The 20,567-nt window shown below is 45.7% G+C and overlaps 1 protein-coding gene across 1 annotated transcript in view; it reads right to left on the minus strand.

Annotated features, from left to right (window-relative positions):
• Positions 1-20,567, minus strand: part of DNAI1 (dynein axonemal intermediate chain 1) — a 186,220-nt gene that overhangs the window by 58,153 nt on the left and 107,500 nt on the right. Inside the window, exons 18-19 of the mRNA XM_060761145.2 lie at positions 20,405-20,504; positions 432-617 (exon numbers count right to left, since the gene is read on the minus strand). Coding sequence (XP_060617128.2) covers positions 432-617; positions 20,405-20,504 — 286 coding nt within the window. The remainder of the gene's footprint in view (positions 1-431; positions 618-20,404; positions 20,505-20,567) is intronic.

Consider the following 20,567-nt stretch of genomic DNA (forward strand, 5'->3'; position numbering starts at 1 on the left):
TCCCTTGAATTGTGGTGCCCAGAATTGGACACAATATTCCAGGTGTGGTCTAACCAAAGCAGAATAGAGCATGGGGAGCATGACTTCCCTAGATCTAGACCCTATGTGCCTATTGATGCAGGCCAAAATACCATTGGCTTTTTTTGCCGCCGCATCACATTGTTGGGTCATGTTTAACTTGTTGTCCACGAGGACTCCAAGATCTTTTTCACACGTACTGTCCCGAGCCAGGAGAGAATGCTGCTGGAATATGGTCAAACAGCCACCCAGTGATTCCAGCCATGAAAGCCTTTGACAACACACCCCAAAACTCTTTGTTCCTGATGCCAACTGAATAGTGGAACCTACCTTCCTCAGCCGTGTCAATTGGCACATGGCTCTCCAGTCTGCCAGGCTCTCTCCCAAGGTGACCAGGCAAGGAAAGGGCTTACCTTGGGCATCTTGCGGAGGTTGGGAGACAGCTTCAGGCAGGTGATGTGGCCTCGCTCGTCCCCAATGATGACGATGGGGTAGATGGCATTGAACTGGATGTGGGTGATCTTGTTCTTCTTCTTGGGCACCACCGGCTGGTTGCAGATGGGTTCGTACTTGTTGATGCTTAGGTCAAAGACGTGGGCCTGTGGGGTGGTCACAGGAAAAAAAGTAAAACAAAAGATGGAGTAATAAAGTAATATAGTCGAAGGCTTTCATGGCTGGACTCATTGGGTTGTTGTAGGTTTTTGGGGCTATATGGCCATGTTCTAGAAGCATTCTCTCCTGTCGTTTTGCCTGCATCTATGGCAAGCATCCTCAGGATACTTGCCATAGATGCAGGCAAAACATCAGGAGCGAATGCTTCTAGAACATGGCCATATAGCCCAAAAAATTTACAACAACCCAATGGAGTAATATTCGACTATAGCCCCATGATGCCATTGCCGTAGGACATGCATGGGCAAACTTGGGCCCTCCCTCCAGGTGTTTTGGACTCCAACTCCCACCATTCCTAACAGCTTACCGGCTGTTAGGAATGATGGGAATTGGAGTCCAAAACACCTGGAGGGAGGGCCCAAGTTTGCCCATGCCTGCCTTATGGGCACCAAAGGTGCAAACAACTTGAAAGCACACAACAACAATGGCTGAAGGATGTGTGGAGGAGAAACACTTGAAGGACCAGCAAGTACTTTATCTGGCTGAGATTGTGATACTATTGCTTCCTGATGGTTTCAAACTACACACGTGTGACTTAAAATCATTCAGAATGTTGTATAAAATTACATTCAGGCCATGAGTATAAGGTGCATATGAAACATAAAACAATTTCATGTAAATATAGACTTGGGTCCCATCTCTAGAACATCGTATAGGCCAAAAATCACAAAGGCACCTGATGTTCTACAAAAATGAAGACTCTACGGGTAATGTAATAGGCAAAGAAGAAGACAAGAACTTGGGAGGGAAGCCATCAAGGAACGAGACAAGACTCTGTAATGCAGCATTTCTCAATCTGGGGGTTGGGGCCCCTGGGGTGGGTCATGAGGGGGTGTCAGAGGAGTCACCAAAGACCATTAGAAAACATAGTATTTTCTGTTGGTCCTGGGAGTTTTGTGTGGGAACTTTGGCCCAATTCTATCGTTGGTGGGGTTCAGAATGCTCTTTGATTGTAGGTCAACTATAAATCTCAGCAACTACAACTCCCAAATGTCAAGGTCTATTTTCCCCAAACTCCACCAGAGTTCACATTTGGGCACATTGAGTATTCGTGCCAAGTTTGGTCCAGATCCATCATTGTTTGAATCCACAGTGATCACTGGATGTAGGTGAACTACAACTCCAAAACTCAAGGTCAATGCCCACCAAACCATTCCAGTGTTTTCTGTTGATCATGGGAATTCTGTGTGCCAAATTTGGTTCAATTCCATCATTGGTGGAGTTTAGAATGCTCTTTGATTGTAGGTGAATTATAAATCCCAACAACTACATCTCCCAAACGACAAAATCAACCTCACTAGTATTCAAATTTGGGCGTATTGGGTATTTGTGCCAAATTTGGTCCAGTGAATGAAAATACATCCTGCATATCAGATATTTACATAACGATTCAGGTTGTTGTTGTTTATTTGTTCAGTCGCCTCCGAATCTTCATGATCTCATGGACCAGCCCATGCCAGAGCTCCTTGTCAGCCATTGCCACCCCTAGAGGCTCCTTCAGAGTCAAGACTGTCCCTTCAAGGATTCATCCACCTTGCCCTTGGTTGGCCCCTCTTCCTTTTTCCTTCCATTTCCCCCAGCATCATTCCCTTCTCTACGTTTTCCTGTTTTCTCATGATGTGGCCAAAGGACTTCATCTTGGCCTCTACTATCCTTCCCTCCAAATAGCAGTCAGGATTTATTTCCTGGAGGATGGACTGGTTGGATCTTCTCGCAGTCCAAGGCACTCTCAGAACTTTCCTCCAACACCACAGTTCCAAAGCATCTCTCTTCCTTTGCTCAGCCTTCCTTCTGGTCCAGCTCTCACATCCGTAGGTGACTACAAGGAATACCATTGCTTTCACTATGCGGATCTTCATTGCCAGTGTGATGTCTCTACTCTTCACTATTTTGTCAAGATTGGTCATTGCTCTCCTCCCAAGAACTAAGCATCTTCTGATTTCCTGGCTGCAGTAGCAAAATTACAGTTACGAATTAGCAACGAAAATAAGTTTACGGTTGAGGGTCACCACAACATGAGGAACTGTATTAAGGGGTCATGGCATTAGGAAGGTTGAGAAACACTGCTCTAATGTGAAGAATTCATATCCTCTAATACCAAAGCCTGACTTATCCATGACACTGTGTTCCCCATTTCCATGTGTGGTTCTGATTCAAAGCTGGACAGCAAAGAATGGTGACAGGATGAGATAGCAACCTATTTGAGGTTGGCGCTGGAAGAGAGTTCTGCAGATATTACAGACTCCCAACACAACCAATGAATGGGTTCCAAGGTAAACTGTTGGGACTATAAAAATGTGTAATGAATTTCACAAAGTTAGAATGGGCTAAAGAGACAGGAGGAGGAGGAGAAAAGGAGGAAGGAAGAATCAAGGAATGTGGATAGATAAAAGTTTAGCTATTGCGTTGCTCAGGCGAAGTGTGTGAGAACCCAGGAGAGAGATCGAGCTGACCCAAAGAGATGGAACAGGGAGAGAAATGGCACAGAAATATTGTTTTGTTTTGCTTTGCTTTGCAACAAAGAGAACACAGGAATTGGGTTGTTGTAGGTTTATCGGGTTATATGTCCAGGGTGGGAGAAAGAGCTCGTGTCTGTTGGAGGCCAGTGTGAATGTAGCAATTGGCCACTTTGATTAACATTTGATGGCCTGAGAAAGGATTCCCCCAGGCAGTAACAAGCCACACTTAAAAAACCGTCAGGCCATCAAATGCTAATCAAGGTGGCCAACTGAAACATGCACACCCAGCTCCAACAGCTAAGAGTTCTTTCTCCCACCCTGGACATCATTCCACAGATATACAAACCCTATTTTCCTAGTTTCCAACAGATCTCACAAACTCTGAGGATGCCTGCCATAGATGCAGGCGAAACGTCAGGAGAGAATGCTTGTAGAACAAGGCTATATAGCCCAATAAACCTACAACAACCCAGTGACTCTGGCCATGAAAGCCTTTGACAACACAAGAATTGCTGGAACAAAAGAGAAAGCAACAAGATGTTTATAGAGCAAAAAGAGACACCGAGGTCCTGAAACTGAAAGACTCTGAGAGGGAACATTACAGATAGTGGAAAAGAAAGTTTCAGTTTCTTGTCTTTGCGTCAATTGAGGCTATAAAACCCATGATCCAGAGAAAAGAGGGAGACCTCATTGCAAAAGGACAGGCTCCGCTAAGGAAGCCGTGGCTGCTCCCTGAGTCCGCAAGGTCTGCTGTGGGTGAAGAGGGTTTTGTTTTGTGGAGGTCTCTGATGCACTGAGTTGCTTTCAGCTGAAATCAACTTGACAGCAACTCAGAACAAGAAATAAATAACTAGAAGTCATTGTCAACATCGTCGCTGCGGGGGACTGGCCTTAGTGCTGTGACAAGGGGATGTCACTGAGCATGGGAAGCGCAGTTACACAGAGCGTGCCCTTCAAAGGTGAAACATTAAGTCAAACATATGAATAAATGACACAAACATGTTGAGTAAGATTGAAACATCATCCCTACTGCATCCCCAGGTGGGACATGGAATCATTTTGACCAAAGGATTGACCAAATCCAGCACTGCCTCCATACTCCACTGCTTAAGGCAAAGAGAGGTTGTTCCAAGCAACAGCATTTTGCAGGACTTCCAAATTGAGCGGACCATGGCAAAGTGTGCATGTGCAAAGTCTAATGCATATGCAGTAATCTTGAGTTAAGGTCTTTAGCTAATGACTTAGACGAAGGGTTAGAAGGCAGGATCATCAAGTTTGCAGACGACACCAAATTGGGAGGGAGAGCCAAGACTCCAGAGGACAGGAGCAGGATTCAAAACGATCTTCATAGATTAGAGAGATGATGGGCCAAAACTAACACAATGAAGTTCAACAGTGACAAGTGCAAGAGACTCCACTTAGGCAGAAAAAAAGGAAATGCGAAGATACATAATGGGGGACGAGGCCTGGCTCGAGAGCAGTACTCGTGAAAAAGATCTTGGAGTCCTCGTGGACAACAAGTTAAACATGAGCCAGGAATGTGATGTGACAGCAAAAAAAGCCAATGGGATTTTGGCCTGCATCAAGAGGAGCATAGTGTCTAGGTCCAGGGAAGTCGGGCTACCCATGCTCCCTTCTGCCTTGATTAAAACACATCTGGAATATTGTGTCAAATTCTGAGCACCACAATTGAAGGGAGATGTTGACTCTAAGCTGGAATGCGTCCAGAGGAGGGTGACTAAAATGATCAAGGGTCTGGAGAACAAGCCCTATGAGGAGCGGCTTAAGGAGCTGGGCATGTTTAGCCAGAAGAACCGGGATTGTGGCGCAGCTGGCTGAGTGTCAGCTGCATTAAGATCCCTCTAACCAAAAGGTCATGAGTTCGAAGCCAGCCCGGCCTGGAGTGGGTGTCCATTGTGTAGCCCGTTGTCGACCTTTGCAACCCGAAAGACAGTTGCATCTGTCAAGTAGGAAAATAAGGTACCACCTTGTGTGGGAGGCTAAATTTAACTAATTTATGAGGCCATAAAGAAAAAAGACTCCGGGGAATGTGGAATGCGGAAAAACTTCATCGGTGTCGTTGATGGACGATGAAAAGCAGCAGCTCCCCTGGCGGCCAGAAAAAAGTTAAATAGCCTCGGTGTATTTGGCTGTTAAATGTTGTTTGTCAAACTGGCATTGAATGTTTGTCATATATGTGTTTACTGTAATCCGCCCTGAGTCCCCTGTGGGGTGAGAAGGGTGGAATATAAGAACTGTAAATAAATAAATAAATAAATAAATAAATAAATAAGAAGAGAAGGCTGAGAGGAGACATGATGAGGGCCAGGTATAAATATGTGAGAGGAAGGCACAGGGAGGAGGGAGCAAGCTTGTTTTCTGCTTCCCTGGAGACTAGGACGCAATGGAACAATGGCTTCAAATTACAAGAAGGGAGATTCCATCTGAACATGAGGAAGAACTTCCTGACTGTGAGAGACGTTCAGCAGTGGAACTCTCTGCCCTGGAGTATGGTGGAGGCTCCTTCTTTGGAAGCTTTTAAACAGAGGCCGGATGGCTATCTGTCAGGGGGGTTTCAAATGCAATTTTCCTGCTTCTTGGCAGAACGGGGTTGGACTGGATGGCCCAGGAGGTATCTTCCAACTCTTTGATTCTATGATTCTAAGGCACTGTTCCTGAAATCCAAAAGCATAACATCCCTGGTACTGCTCTCTTCCAAGCTCTGGAGGGATTGTCGGAGGCTTTCATGGCCGGAATCACTGGGTTGTTTTAGGTTTTTTTCAGGCTATAGGGCCATGTTCTAGAGGCATTCTCTCCTGACGTTTTGCCTGCATCTATGGCAAGCATACCTCTGAGGATGCTTGCCATATATGCAGGCGAAACGTCAGGAGAGAATGCCTCTAGAACATGGCTATATAGCCCGAAAAAACCTACAGCAACTCTGGAGGGATTGCTTCTGCTTACAACAATGGAAAATGAAATGGCAGAATCAATGCAGTTTGACCCCACTTGAACTACCATGGTTCAGAGCTATGGAATCTTCGGGGAGTTATAGTTTGGTGAAGCACCGCCAGAGAAAGTTCAAGACCTTGGAAAACTAAAATGCTAAGGATTCAATAGAATTGAGTCATGGTGTCAAACTGCATTAAATTTACAGTGTGGATGCCACAAAGAAGCATCAAACACCTCTTGGAATGGTGTGTCTGCACACAAACACACTGCACAGACTGCTGCGGTTGGATTGCGGTCTGTCACCAGCCTAAGGCTTAAGAGGAAAGAAAATACTTTCTTTTAATAACACCCCCCCCTTCCCACTGCCTTTTAGTATTGCAGTCATTTAATTGCCGGATTTGGTGTCTCAGATAATCAGGCAATCAGGCAGTAAGCTGAGCTCCGTGGAGGGATTTCAGGGCTGGCTGTTGGCATGGCAAAGGCTGCCAAGGACGTCCGCCCGATGCCAGGGCTGCGGTGGGCCCTCGGCTCGCATCGTCAAGCCAAACCATGAGAGTAATTAATGGGAGAGGGGCAAACGGGGCCAGGCCGAAAGCCCCAGAAACAGCTTGCGGGGCTAATGGGCTTCTTCCCAGCACAGAAGGCAGGCAACGGAGGGATGCCAATGCTGCAAACATGGAAAGGAGAACCTCAGCTGCTCTTTTCCTCCTGCAAACTGCTCAGCAATCCTTCAATGCCAGGATGGAACGTCAAAGTGCAAGACTCCAAAGGGCCATCTAGTCCAGCCCCCTTCTAACAAGCATAAAGACACCATCCAAGCCCTACCAACAGATGGCCATTTTGCTTAAAAACCTCCAGAAAAAGAGGCTCCATTGGACATCTTTGGGGAATGCTTTAGCTGTGAATTCCTGCTGTGGCCCAATAGACATGGTCAACAGAAAGGAGGAAACCATGAAAATGAACAAAATCTGGCTACCAGTATTAAAAAAAACTCTAAAATTACAACAGCAAAACAACAGAGAGGAAACAATCAAGGGCATCTAATCACCTAGAATCATAGAATCATAGAATCAAAGAGTTGGAAGAGACCTCATGGGCCATCCAGTCCAACCCCCTGCCAAGAAGCAGGAATATTGCATTCAAATCACCCCTGACAGATGGCCATCCAGCCTCTGCTTAAAAGCCTCCAAAGAAGGAGCCTCCACCACACTCCAGGGCAGAGAGTTCCACTGCTGAACGGCTCTCACAGTCAGGAAGTTCTTCCTCATGTTCAGATGGAATCTCCTCTCTTGTAGTTTGAAGCCATTGTTCCGCGTCTCAACAAAAGATTGCTCCAGGCACTGCCAGGCAATCAAATGCTAATCAAGGTGGTCAGTTGAAACTTTCCCACCTAGCTTCAACAGACAAGAGTCCTTTGTCCCACCCTGGTTATTCCACAGATATATAAACCCTTTTTCCTAGTTCCAACAGACCTCACTACCTCTGAGGATGCTTGCCACAGATGCAGGCAAAACGTCAGGAGAAAATGCTTCTAGAACATGGCCATATAGCTCGAAAAAACCTACAACAACCCAATAAATGTGTAGTTTGCAAATCTAGGAAAGTCATATTCTCTGTTCTGTGCCAGCCAGACCTCATCTGGAGCCCTGTGTCCGGATCAGAGTGCACAACATAATGAAAAGAGATATGGAGAATAAAACTGACGCTGAAGAGAGGCTGAAGGTAATGCGCATATTCAGCCTGGTAAAGGCAAGAACATTTTGACAGGAAGAGTATGTTGGCAGTGAAACCAAGTTCCTAAAGAAGTATTTTCATGATGAACTAAAAAAGAGAATGGACCACTGCCTGTTGGAGATGATTTAGCTGGAGATCCTGAATCGAGCAGAATGGGGTTGGACTAGACGGCCTCTGGGGGTCCCTTCCAACTCTATAAACACATCCTAGGCCCTGCTTAAAAATAAACAATGCTGATGAAACACAAAGTGAAAACTTGTAAACACTTACTGGAGGAGAAAAAAAGCCAGGACAAATTCAATTCTGCTATTTTGCAAGTCAGCTTAGCACAAATCAGCACAATGGCTCACTTTGATGCTAAATGCATTCTCATGCTCATTCGACAGCTGTTTGGATAATTAGTTCAAAATGGGTTTTTGATAATGGGCTTTAGTACTGTTTTGGTGAAGGGGGAGGGCATTCGAAGCCCTGATCAAAACGCACCACTAGAACATCAAGCCTGCAGTTAATGGAAGTTGGAAAAGGTGCTGGAAACCTTCCCTTGAGTCCTTAACTTCCAAATGGTTGCATGCAGAATTCATTCAAGTGTAAACCATTCCCGCTCCCAGGTTGTCCAAACCTTTCTTGAAATGTGGTGCTCCATAATGGACACAATGTCCTTCCAACTGAGGACCAGCCACAGCAGAACAGAGAGAGACCATGGCTTTCTTCAGTCTGGACTCTGTTCTCCTTTGGATGCAGCCTAGAATCGTGTTGGCCTTTTGAACTGCTGCATCACAACGTTGGCTCATGTTCAGCTTCTGAACTCCATGCCAATTCAAAAGCCAAAAGCACAACAGCTATTGTCCATTATCAGGGACCAGCTTCTCATTTCAGAGATGTTCTGTTCACCATCTCATAAATGAAGGAAATCCAAAAGTTCCCAACAAACAGAAAAGTGAAGCAAATTGGATGACTTGCCACACCGGCACTTGCTCCCAGCTCTCCCAAGCTCCTCCCATTACTGAGTGCATCTCCACTGTGGTATTAACACCGTTTGACAGCCCTTGAGCTGCCATGGCTCAATACCATGGGATCCTGGTGATGGGGAGATATTGGAAAAAAATATATTTATTTATGTATAAATTGTATGTACTTTACTGTTGCAACTCAGAGTAAGCTTCGCCTTGCTTCCAAACACCACCACACAAGAGCTGTAGCTTTATAGTTTATTGAGAAAAAAGTCCAAGTCAAAATAAAAAATAAGCATTGCAAAGTTTCAAAGATTTAGGTTAAATGCAGAATATAGTTCCAAAGATCTTCAGGTAAAAACAAGAGGCAAAGTTCAAAATAGAGTCCAAGGTACAAGCAGTAAAACAATTGCCCCAAGAATCACAAAGCAAGAAATCCCAAGCATGCTGCTTTCCAGCTAAGGTTATTCCATGAAGCTTTCAGGCTAACAAGCTACGTTGAACTGACACGTTCTCTTCATTTGCAAGAAGCCTAAATACCTTTCTAACATGAAAACATTATGCTCTCACCAACATGAAAGCATTGTGATGACCTTTCACCGAGCTGGCTTCTCGTCTGCTGGCCAGGAGAGAACTCCACCTGATCCGCAAATCAAGACGGGCTTGATGGGTCAGGTCACTATCAAGGCTTTTTGAGGCACACGAAAAAGAGCCAGGAATCTGAATCCCATCATTCTCATCATCAGAGAACATCTCAGCCACAACGGTTACAAGCACTGAAATGTATAGAAAAATCAGGTTCTCTCTCTGTATTAGAAAGAATGCTGAAGGAGATCTGTGTCCAAGGCACAGCAAGAGGGGGTGAACATTCCAGGAAGGAGGCATGTTATCTATACAGAGACTGGTACAAAATAGCCCAGGCTATAGCTAAGTAAGGAGCCTATCCCCTCTCCCTCCTGACAAGTCAAAGTAGGCCCCTTGATTGATGAATGTAAGCTGAAAGCTGTATGCTGCTCTTTGGAAAGAAATACAGAGACGTGCCTTTTGTATGTTGGAAGATAGAATTTGATATTTCTGTGATGCTAAAGTGACGCAGAGAATGATGTCAATGTATGTAGAAGCATGTTTCTTTGTTTGCCTGCATTTGAAGTGTATTAAAGGCAGTCAACGCCTTTATTGAGCACTCTGGTTGCTTTTGGACACAGCTCCACTCCAGGGTCTCAGCTGGAAATAAACATACTTTTCTGACCTCCTGAAAGGATCTCTCTTGATATAATCTCTCCTAATATACTGCAACACTGGGAGTTGTAGTTTTGCATGGCCTTGAGCCTTCTCTGCCAAATAACGCTGGGGTCTCTCCAAACTACAGGTCCTAAGATCCCATAAGCAGTGAGCCCTGGCTGTTACAGTGGTGCCAAGCAACGTTCATTCTACAGAGTGGAGGAACACCAGGATGAATCCTGAAACTGAAAAGGCAACAAATAAACAATAGTGCCAAGTCCCACTATTGCTTTTAGTCCAACGTCCCACTATTGCTTTTAGTCCAACCTGCCCTCAGCTCTGATCATGAAAAATAGGGTCCCCCCCCCCCCCAAGCATTAGCCTTTTATAGAATTTCAGAGGTGATAAGACAATGTGCGCAAGTATTTTATGTCAGCCTGTAATGGTGTCTGATGTTCATGATGGGAATGGGGATAACGTTCCTGATGTTCTGCCTGGGTCTGTTGGCAAAGGGGATGAGGGTTTGCTTGGACCTGAGTTAAGATCCGACGAGAAGCCCGAGCTGTCTCAGGAAGATTCACAAGGCCACATTCCTGGGAGGGGCCCTGCACAGTCTTTCTCAGAGCAACCGTCTGAAGATGATTTGTCAGGTGCAGAAGTTAATGAGAGTGTAGATAGAAGGCAAGGCTTTTGTAATTGGAGACAGAGTGCTCAGGTGCAAAGAAGTTCAGTTTGTTTACAGGAAAAGAGAGATAAAAACTTTTATCTGGTAGTAAGGTCAAGAAAAATGCTTTTCTTTTAGTTTTGGGATCTGGAAAAGCCTTACATTGCTTCATGGGAAAGAGTTGCCTCAGTTGGGTCAACGTTGGAATTTCATAATGGTCTTGTTTTCAAGTGTTCTTAGTTTCGTGTACCAAGTTTTTGCCAAGCTCCTGATTTATGTATTGGATTTTTCATGCTGCCTTGTTTTCTTGGATTGTTGTCCCAATTGATCTTATTTCGCCTTGAAGTTCATGGACTATTCTTTGTTTTGGAAATTTTACTGTTTTTGCTAATTTTACTGCTTTGCCTACATATATTCTTTAATAAACTGCTTGCTGATTTTATCAAGCTGGTGTGGTGTTTAAGGTCAGAGGTTTTCCTGCTCTGGTGTACAACAGCATGAGAGGTATCTAATGCACAAGTGCTACTTTATTTGCTCAAATCTGATGCTCACTTCTCTTTTTTTTGCTAAAGGACCTTCCTAAAATTGGGATGCACATTAGATTCATGTAATAAGATCACCTTAGCACTGAGCCAAAGCAAAAGGGGAAGCTGCTTCAGGAGCTGCACCTGGAGCTCCTCTTTGAGAGATACCATCTCTAATTAAATGGACAGGGCTCAATGCTATGCAATCCTGAGATTTGTAGTTTGGTGAGGCATCGGCATTCCTTGGCAGAGAAGACGCAAAACACTGCAGCCCATGATTCCATGGCATTGAACCAAGGCATTGAAAGTGCATTCATTCTGCAGCATAGATGTACCTCAAAGTTTTATTTTCCACTGCTGGAAACTTTGGTATTCTGAGGCCCCTTCCACACAACTGTACAAAATCCTACTGTTGAACTCCAGACCGAGTTCAAAGCAGATATTGTGGACTATCTGCCTTGATATTGTGGGTTAAATGGCTGTGTGGAAGGGCCCTAAGATAATAGTTTATAATGAAGGGTTTTGAAGAAGGCAGCAACTGTAATGTACACTTGTTTGGCCACATTACAAAGCCACTGTTGGGGTTCAGCCTGATCCTGATCTGTGTGAACCGGATTCTCTGATAGTTTTTCCAACTGAGAAAGCTCTCCCTGACCCTGACAGTGTGGAATCTGTTGTTGATGCAGAGGTCAGCGGAGATGAAAATGAAACTCAACAGCTGGGGGAAAATGTTTTGGAAGCTAGGCGTGATATCTCTCCACCTGGGGTTTTTAATGAGGACCGAAGAGAAAAGATAGTTAGTGACAGAAATGTTTCCCAGTTTCTACGAAGGTCACTTCGTTTACAGGAGAGACAGGCCCAGGTTCCAAAGTCAAGGGGCGTTTCAAAGACTAGCTTCTTTGATTTAAGAGGCCTCCTGTCGGGTGCCTCTTTAGATCAAGCAACGTTTGGGACTGTGGCTGTGCCTTGGCAGAATTCCTGTGTTTCGTGGCCAGTAATCTCAGAGGCTTGTAGCTATCTAGTTCATGGTTAGTAAAAGGCTAACAGGTTCCTGGTTCTTGTATTGTGGCTTTTGAAATTTTGCTCAAGTTCAGAGATTCTACTGACTGCTGTGTTTTTCTGTGGCCTTTTGACCTTTCTTTTGTAACCAATTTTTCATCAATAAACAAGGATTGCTTTTCCTACAGTCCAGTGTGGTGGATTTAATCTTATGGTCTCGTTTCTTGAACTGGGATGCAACAGCCACAGCACATTACATTAAGCAGCATTTAGGTGTGCATTAGATTCAATAGCAAAATAGACTTGAGCAAATATGGGTAATCCTATTTCTAAGGTCTATGAGACCCACACAGAATTGAGCCTGAGAGTGTTTGCTGTTTAGGAGGATGTTCTCGGATCTGGTGCCATAGCCACGATGTCCTCCTGGGCTGCCCAAAAAGCCCCTTCTCTCCAGGGTTAAGAAAGAGGAGCCACTGGACAGAAGCACCCTTTGAGTTTGGCCAGTCAACCCATTCCTAATCCACCCAACAGTAGTGTAGTCTAGTTACTTCTTTGTGAGAATATCATGAGATCTTTCTGACATAAGGCATGCTAGTGCCACTTATAGCCCACTTTTCTCCCCAAGGAGGTTTTGTTGCATCGTGCGCAGTGAACACTCAGCTGCAACCCGGCACTGACCGCTTGTGCTTCTGCTGCCCTCCTTCCTCACCTTGTGCTTTAAAGGGCATGAAAAGCCTTGGCGTAACAGAGCTTCACTGTGGGATGGTCACTCGGGGCCCTTTTTGCAGACCCCATAGGTCTCCATAAGCTGACAGCCACATGTAGCTCTTTTCGGCAACATGACAGCCACCGCACACATAAGGAACTTCCCATGGGAGACGGCTCAGCATCCACAAGTGCGCTGGAAGAAGGTCAGCCCTAATCGAGCTGCTGGACTTTTCAGCCCAAAGCCCGCCCTGGATTATTTGGCAACGTCTCAGAGAGAAAGAGAGAGAGAGAGAGAGAAGGAAAAGGGTTTTGTGGTTTTCTATTCCCTGGAGTGAGGAAAGGAACAGTCTTTTTTACTTTACTGCTTCCGAAAGACAGCGGAGAAAGGTTTTGGAGAGAGGACGGCACCAAAAAGAGGGAGAAAAAGGCAGGTTTGAAGAAATTAAGGGACGTTTTAGGGATTCAAAGAAGCAAATGGGAATGGAAGGTTGGATCGGAAGCAGCTCTTTCATACGATGACAGACAATTTCCTTTGTCAATATCTATCTATTGATCTATCAGTCCCCTCCCAATATAGGGACTCAAGGCAACAAATATGACACCATACACTTAAAACAAAGCAAATGTATCAATATACCAATATACCAATATAAACATTTCGATCCTCTCTGTCCTTGAGTACAAATTCTCCACTTTTACACATTGCAATATATATCACTTTTCATATAATACACCATTTTAATCCAACATATACCTTTCCCTTTAAATTACCCTCTAAACCCAATCTCTTCTTCCTTCTTTGCTCTGGAGTTTGGGAGTTATAGTTCACCCCATATCCAGAGAGAAGTCTGACTTCTGCCAACAATGGTACTCGACCAAATTTGACACGCATGCTGAACATGATCAACTCAAAGCACTGGCAGCAATTGGTGAGAACTGACCTGCGATGTTGGGAATTACAGTTCACCCACATCTTGAGAGCATTGTGAACCCACCCAGCAATGGATCTGGACCAAACCTGGCACACAGACCCAAAATGACCAACTTTAAGTACTGGCAGGGCTTAGGGAAAATTGACACATAATGTTGGGAGTTGTAGTTCACCCACAAACAAACAACATGGTAAACCCACATGAAAATGAATCTGGGCCAAACTTGTCACATAGATCGAACATGACCAACTTTAAGTTCTGCCAGGCTTAGGGAAAATTGAAACATGATGTTGGAAGTTGTAGTTCACCCACAACCAAACAGCACTGTAAACCAAAGGAAAATGAATCTAGATCAAACTTGGCACACAGACCCAACCTGACCAACTTTGAGTACCGCCAGGCTTAGAGAAAATTGAAACATGATGTTGGAAGTTGTAGTTCACCCATAACCAAACAGCATTGTAAACCCAAGCAAAAATGGACAGGGACCAAACTTGGCATATAGGCCCACCATGGCCAACTTTAACTAGTGGTGTTGTTTGGAAACAATGACAGATGATGACGGGAGTTGTAGTTTATCCATATTCTTATGTATTTTCTGATCGGCCCATTCTTAAAATCCAAAACCCAAAACCAAATAATTCTTATGTATTATCTTATAAAAGACCTAAGCCGAGCATTACTGGGTATCTAAGCGAGTATATATAATAAAGACCATTAAAACATTCTTCTTGATATGAGTTATACAAAGTTCCCAGTCATTTAAAAAGTGTGCGTGGATTTGTTTCAAAAATGTAATAATTTCTCTATTTCTAGCATTTTTATAATACAGTTTCCTCTTAAAGATAAGTTTCCATTCTCTCCCTTTTGAGCAGAGCATTCTTGCTGCTAGCTAGAATCAGGGAGCGTAGCATTTTAATATTCCGTTTTAGTCTGTCTGGCAAATGAGAACAAGGTGTCTTGTCTCAGATTTCCAACAAACCATACCTTGCCCTGAGCAGGAGCCTGGACTAGATGGCCTCTGAGGGGCCCCTTTCCACTCTATAATTCTCTGAGAAGATATGGAATTGCAAATATCCCTGCACAATTGAGTCTATCCCCAAGGCTAAAAGATCCTATTCCCTCGATCGGTTTCCAGCATTTTGGATCTGGGCACCTGGAATGTTAAGCTGCCCATGAGTATGGCACATCTTGATCTTGCTGCATTCCTCCTTGCTCTCAGCACAGAGAGAAATGGTGATGATTATGCCAACCATTCCAGCAGACTTCCTGTCAATCATTAGCCAGCCTTGGGAAAGCAACGGGGCAGAAAGACCAGCCTCGAAAGAGTTGGAGTCGTGAAGTGAATGAGCGGAAGGCCAGGTGCCAACGGATCTCTTCCAATCTCACCGAGACCCAAGGATGAGTCAGGAAGACGGATAATAGCAACACAGCAAGGACTTGGTAACCTGGCAACAAAGGATGCAATCTGTACGGCCCCAAAAGGTGAGTGATGGTGGAATCATAGAATCATAGAATCAAAGAGTTGGAAGAGACCTCATGGTCCATCCAGTCCAGCCCCATTCTGCCAAGAAGCAGGAATATTGCATTCAAATCACCCCTGACAGATGGCCATCCAGCCTCTGTTTAAAAGCTTCCAAAGAAGGAGCCTCCACCACACTCTGGAGCAGAGAGTTCCACTGCTGAATGGCTCTCACAGTCAGGAAGTTCTTCCTCATGTTCAGATGGAATCTCCTTTCTTGTAGTTTGAAGCCAATGTTCCGCGTCCTAGTCTCCAGGGAAGCAGAAAACAAGCTTGCTCCCTCTTCCTCCCTGTGGCTTCCTCTCACATATTTATACACTGCTATCATATCTCCTCTCAGCCTTCTCTTCTTCAGGCTAAACATGTCCAGCTCCTTAAGCTGCTCCTCATAGGGCTTGTTCTCCAGACACTTGATCATTTTAGTCGCCCTCCTCTGGACACATTCCAGCTTAGAGTCAATATCTCTCTTGAATTGTGGTGCCCAGAATTGGACACAATATTCCAGGTGTGGTCTAACCAAAGCAGAATAGAGGGGTAGCATTACTTCCCTAGATATAGACACTATGTTCCTCTTGATGCAGGCCAAAAGATGCAGGAGTGCAGAGACGGCTTCTACTCGCCTTAGGATGGATCCATTTTCAGTTTGCCAGAGCAAAGAGGGAGGCTTTCTAGCAACAAGGGAGATGCACCTTAGATGCAGGACCCGGTTGAAAGCAGAGCCATGCAAAGAGAAAGGAAACCATGCTGGTCTGACCAAACACCTGTCGAGACATAGAATCCGATCACTGGAAGAGACCTCAAAGGGCCACCTGGTCATCTCCTGCAGCCTGAACCCATGGCTCCGCTGTTTCCCAGTCTCTGGAGCAGCAGAAGGAGAGCCTGCTCCATCTTCAGTACAACAGACAGCACGGCTCTCATGCTCCCTCTCAGCCTTCTTTTCCCCAAGCTAAACACCCACAGCTCCCTAAGCTGGAAACCTCAGAAGGATGCATGCTTTCCAAACCCTTCTCTGGACTCCTTCTCATCTTATCCATGTAAGAGGGATGATGGAGTGCAGAGACAGACTTTTGTGTGGTGAGGGGCTTTGTGCCATCGACCACCTTCTGCTTGCAGTGGGCTGGACCTCTTCTGCCTTTGGGGCTCCCTGGAGCCAAACAGAGAGGCTGCCGGAATGCCAAAGCATTTCAGCTGCAGAACCCAGTTGACATCAGGGCCATAGGAAGAGAAAAGGAACCATTCTGGACAAACACCTCTCTAGCCATAGAATCATAGATACCCCAAAGAAACATCCAGTCCTATTCTCTTCTTCCAGGCAGGAAGACACCACCTACGCCCTCCCCACAGATGACCATTCATCATCTGCTGAAAGACCCCCAGAGGAAGTCACTCCACCAAATTATTCAACAGTTCTGACCATCAGGAACTTCTTCCTAATGTTTGAACACTATGTAAAGACCCATCTCTTCTGGAATGCCAACCTAGACAGTCTTGGCTTCAAACTACAAGAAAGGAGATTCCATCTGAACATTAGGAAGAACTTCTTGACTATGAGAGCTGTTCAGCAGTGGAACTCTCTGCCCCAGAGTGTGGTGGAGGCCCCTTCTATGGAGGCTTTTAAACAGAGGCTGAATGGCTATCTATCAGGGGTGCTTTGAATGCAATTTTCCTGCTTATGGGCAGAAATGGGTTGGACTGGATGACCCATGAGGTCTGTTTCTATGATTCTACTTGTACCAATCAGGATAATTTGTCTGTTGAAAACAGTATGAGGAGGAAGAGGAATAATGGCAAACCCCCCCCCCCCCCCCACTTTTTAAAAACGAGAGCAGCACCTGCCAGCCCAAGAGAGATTTGGGCAAAGGAAGCCACTTTGGGTCCAATTGGTTACACAAAGCACCGTGCCGTATGATTTCATTGTCAGGCCTCAGAAAAGGGCAAACCTCCCTTCGACTGACAGAGAGCGGTTCGGAAAATGCCGGAGCATTTCCAGAAGATCGTTGCTGAGTTTCAAACCTTTCAACTCTCCAAAGGTTGCTATGCGCAGCAATGAGGAATCAAAGTCCCTCGGCGACATCTGTCTCAGCAGCCGTCAAATCGCTCATCCGCCGCAGGGAAGGCTGGTATTTATGGTGATCTCGGACGCCTTGGGTGCATCCACACTGCTGAATTAATGCAGTTTGACATCCCTTCAAAGGCTGTGGCTCAATGCTATGGAGTTGTGGGAGTTGTAGTTTTGCCAGGTCAAAGGAAGGAGGAGGACGTGAATGGACAGGGTTCAGAGGTAGACCGTTACTGGAATGGGAGGCTCCATTTAGCCATCAGGAAAAACCTTAGCAGGATTTATCACTAATTGAAGACATGACCTTCTCCAAGTCCTATTTCATCATCTCCATCCTTTGAAAACATCCCTTTTCTGCAATAGCTTTGTGTTGATGCCACCAAAGGCCAGAGGGATGGCTGGCGGTCAGTCCTGGGCTATTCATCTGGAACAACCCAAGCCTGATGCAGAGAACCGTTGTGCTTTTGATCTCTCTTTCACAAAGAACGTTTCTCTTTTTCTCAGAGGACACAGCTATTCTCTATTATTATGGAAAACTTGGTGCGTAGAAGAGCTGCCCATCCCCTGCCAGTGCCTTCTGTAGTTCTACGGAGCCTATTAGAGTAGATTCCTTTCTGGAAATAATGCGGCCAGTGCTTCATTAGTTGGCGACGCTGAATTATATCAGCCGTACTGCGAGAAGATCCAACCAGTCCATCCTCCAGGAAGTAAAGCCCGGCTGCTCATTGGAGGAGGGAAGGAGAGTAGAGACAAAGTTGAAGTCCTTTGGCCACATCATGAGGAGACGGCAAAGCCTAGAGAAGACAACGATGCTGGGGAAAGTGGAAGGCAAAAGGAAGAGGGGCCGACCAAGGGCAAGATGGATGGATGGCATCCTTGAAGTGACTGGACTGGCCTTGAAGGAGCTGGGGGTGGTGACGGCCGACAGGGAGCTCTGGCGTGGGCTGGTCCATGAGGTCATGAAGAGTCGGAGACGACTGAACGAATGAACAACAACAATTAAGCCATACTATGAATGGAGGGGGTCTCCGTGACAAATCGGCTCCAGATTGCAATCCTCAGCTATCCATCCTGAGGTGGCATGGTAAGGCTTCTGCAACAAACACAACACCGCCTGAGCTCTGCAAGCGCAGCATTTTTCCAAATGAAGCAGAGAGTGTTTGAGGACCGGGACATCCGTAGGGATACCAAGGTGCTTGTCTATAATGCTATTGTCCTCCCAACCCTGCTCTATGCCTGTGAGACATGGACTGTCTACAGATGTCACATGCAATTCCTAGAATGATTCCATCAGTGCTGCCTCCGGAAAATCCTGCAAATCTCTTGGGAAGACAGGCGGGGAAACATCAGCGTGCTGGAAGAAGCAAAGACCACCAACACTGAAGTGATGCTCTTCCACCATCAACTCTGCTGGACCAGCCATGTTGTTCAAATGCATGATCTCTGTCTTCCAAAGCAGTTGCTCTATTCTGAACTCAAGAAGGGAAAACAGAATGTTGGTGGACCGGAAAAGAGATTGAAAGATGGGCTCAAAGCCAGCCTCAAAAACTCTGGCATAGACACAGAACTGGGAAGCCCCTGCCCTTGAGCGCTCCAGTTGGAAGTCAGCTGTGACCAGCAGTGCTGTAGAATTTGAAGAGGCACCAATGGAGGGCGAAAGAGAGAAACGTGTCAAGAGAAAGGCACGTCAAGCCAACGCTGACTGGGACCGCCTTCCATCTGGAAACCGATGCCCTCACTGCGGGAGAACATGCAGGTGAAGAACAGGGCTCCACAGTCACCTATGGACCCACCGTCAGTACACTAATCTTGGAAGACAATTCTACTAGGAAAACAAGGGATTGTCTAACTAAGTGTGTGTGTGTGTGTGCGTGTGTGTGTGTGTGTGTGTGTGTGTGTGTGTGTGTATGGGCTCAAAAGATAGGTTCGTAAGTTCAGCCAGAACTCTGGAGAAAAGCAACTTCCCAGAAATGCATGCCAAGTGCTGGTATTGACCTATAAATCCCTAAACGACTCCGGCCCAGTTTACCTGTCCGAATGGATTCTCCCCTGTGAACCATCAAGGTTGTTAAGATCTTCTGGAGGGGTCCTGCTCTCGGTCCCACCACCCTCGCAATCGCGTCTGGTGGGGAGGAGGGACACGGCCTTCTCGGTGGTGGCCCCTCGGCTCTGGAACTCCCTCCCGATGGAGATTAGATCTGCCCCTTCTCTCCTGACTTAGAAAACTGGTGAAAACTTGGCTCTGGAATTTAGCATTTGATGAGTGAGTCAACAACTCCTGACCACATGGACAGATGGCGATGAATTGTGACTTCCTTCTGACGACTTGGCCTTACTTAATTATATGATTGTATTTTAATGTGAAGATCGATGCTTTTGAGCTGTGGTGTTGGAGGAAAGTTCTGAGAGTGCCGTGGACTGCGAGAAGATCCAACCAGTCCATCCTCCAGGAAATAAAGCCCGGCTGCTCGCTGGAAGGAAGGATACTAGAGACAAAGTTGAAGTCCTTTGAATGCCACATCATGAGGAGACAGCAAAGCCTAGAGAAGGGAATGATGCTGGGGAAAGTGGAAGGCAAAAGGAAGAGGGGCCGACCAAGGGCAAGATGGATGGATGGCATCCTTGAAGTGACTGGATTGACCTTGAAGGAGCTGGGGGTGGTGACGGCCAACAGGGAGCTCTGGCGTGGACTGGTCCATGAGGTCATGAAGAGTCGGAGACGACTGAACGAATGAACAACAACAACATTTTAATGTGATAGTGTATTATGAGATGTGATGTTTTAAACTTTTGTTTATGAATCTTTTGCTGTGAACCGGACTGAGTCCCTCTGCGGAGGTCAAGAAGACCGGTATATAAAAGTTCTAAATAAATAAATAAAGTACATGGGGCATCAGTCTGCTCCTCCTTTGTTACCATGAGATCCCTTGACCCTCCTCTTCCTCTGTGTTCCCCCAAAGAATCCCCCAGAGACCCTTTTGGGTCCTCACCCGTCCATCCGTGGTGACGGCAGCAAAGACCGTGGAGGAGTACGGAGCCCAGGCAACGTCGCCAACAGCAGAGTTCAGGTCATAGATGAACATGGGAGTCCTGCAAAGAAAGAAAAGACCTTCTCAGAGCAGCGGAAAGGGAGCGACTGAATTTATTTTATTT

This window comes from Anolis sagrei, chromosome 2 (genome assembly GCF_037176765.1).
Source record: "Anolis sagrei isolate rAnoSag1 chromosome 2, rAnoSag1.mat, whole genome shotgun sequence".
In the NCBI taxonomy this organism is placed as follows: Eukaryota; Metazoa; Chordata; class Lepidosauria; order Squamata; family Dactyloidae; genus Anolis; species Anolis sagrei.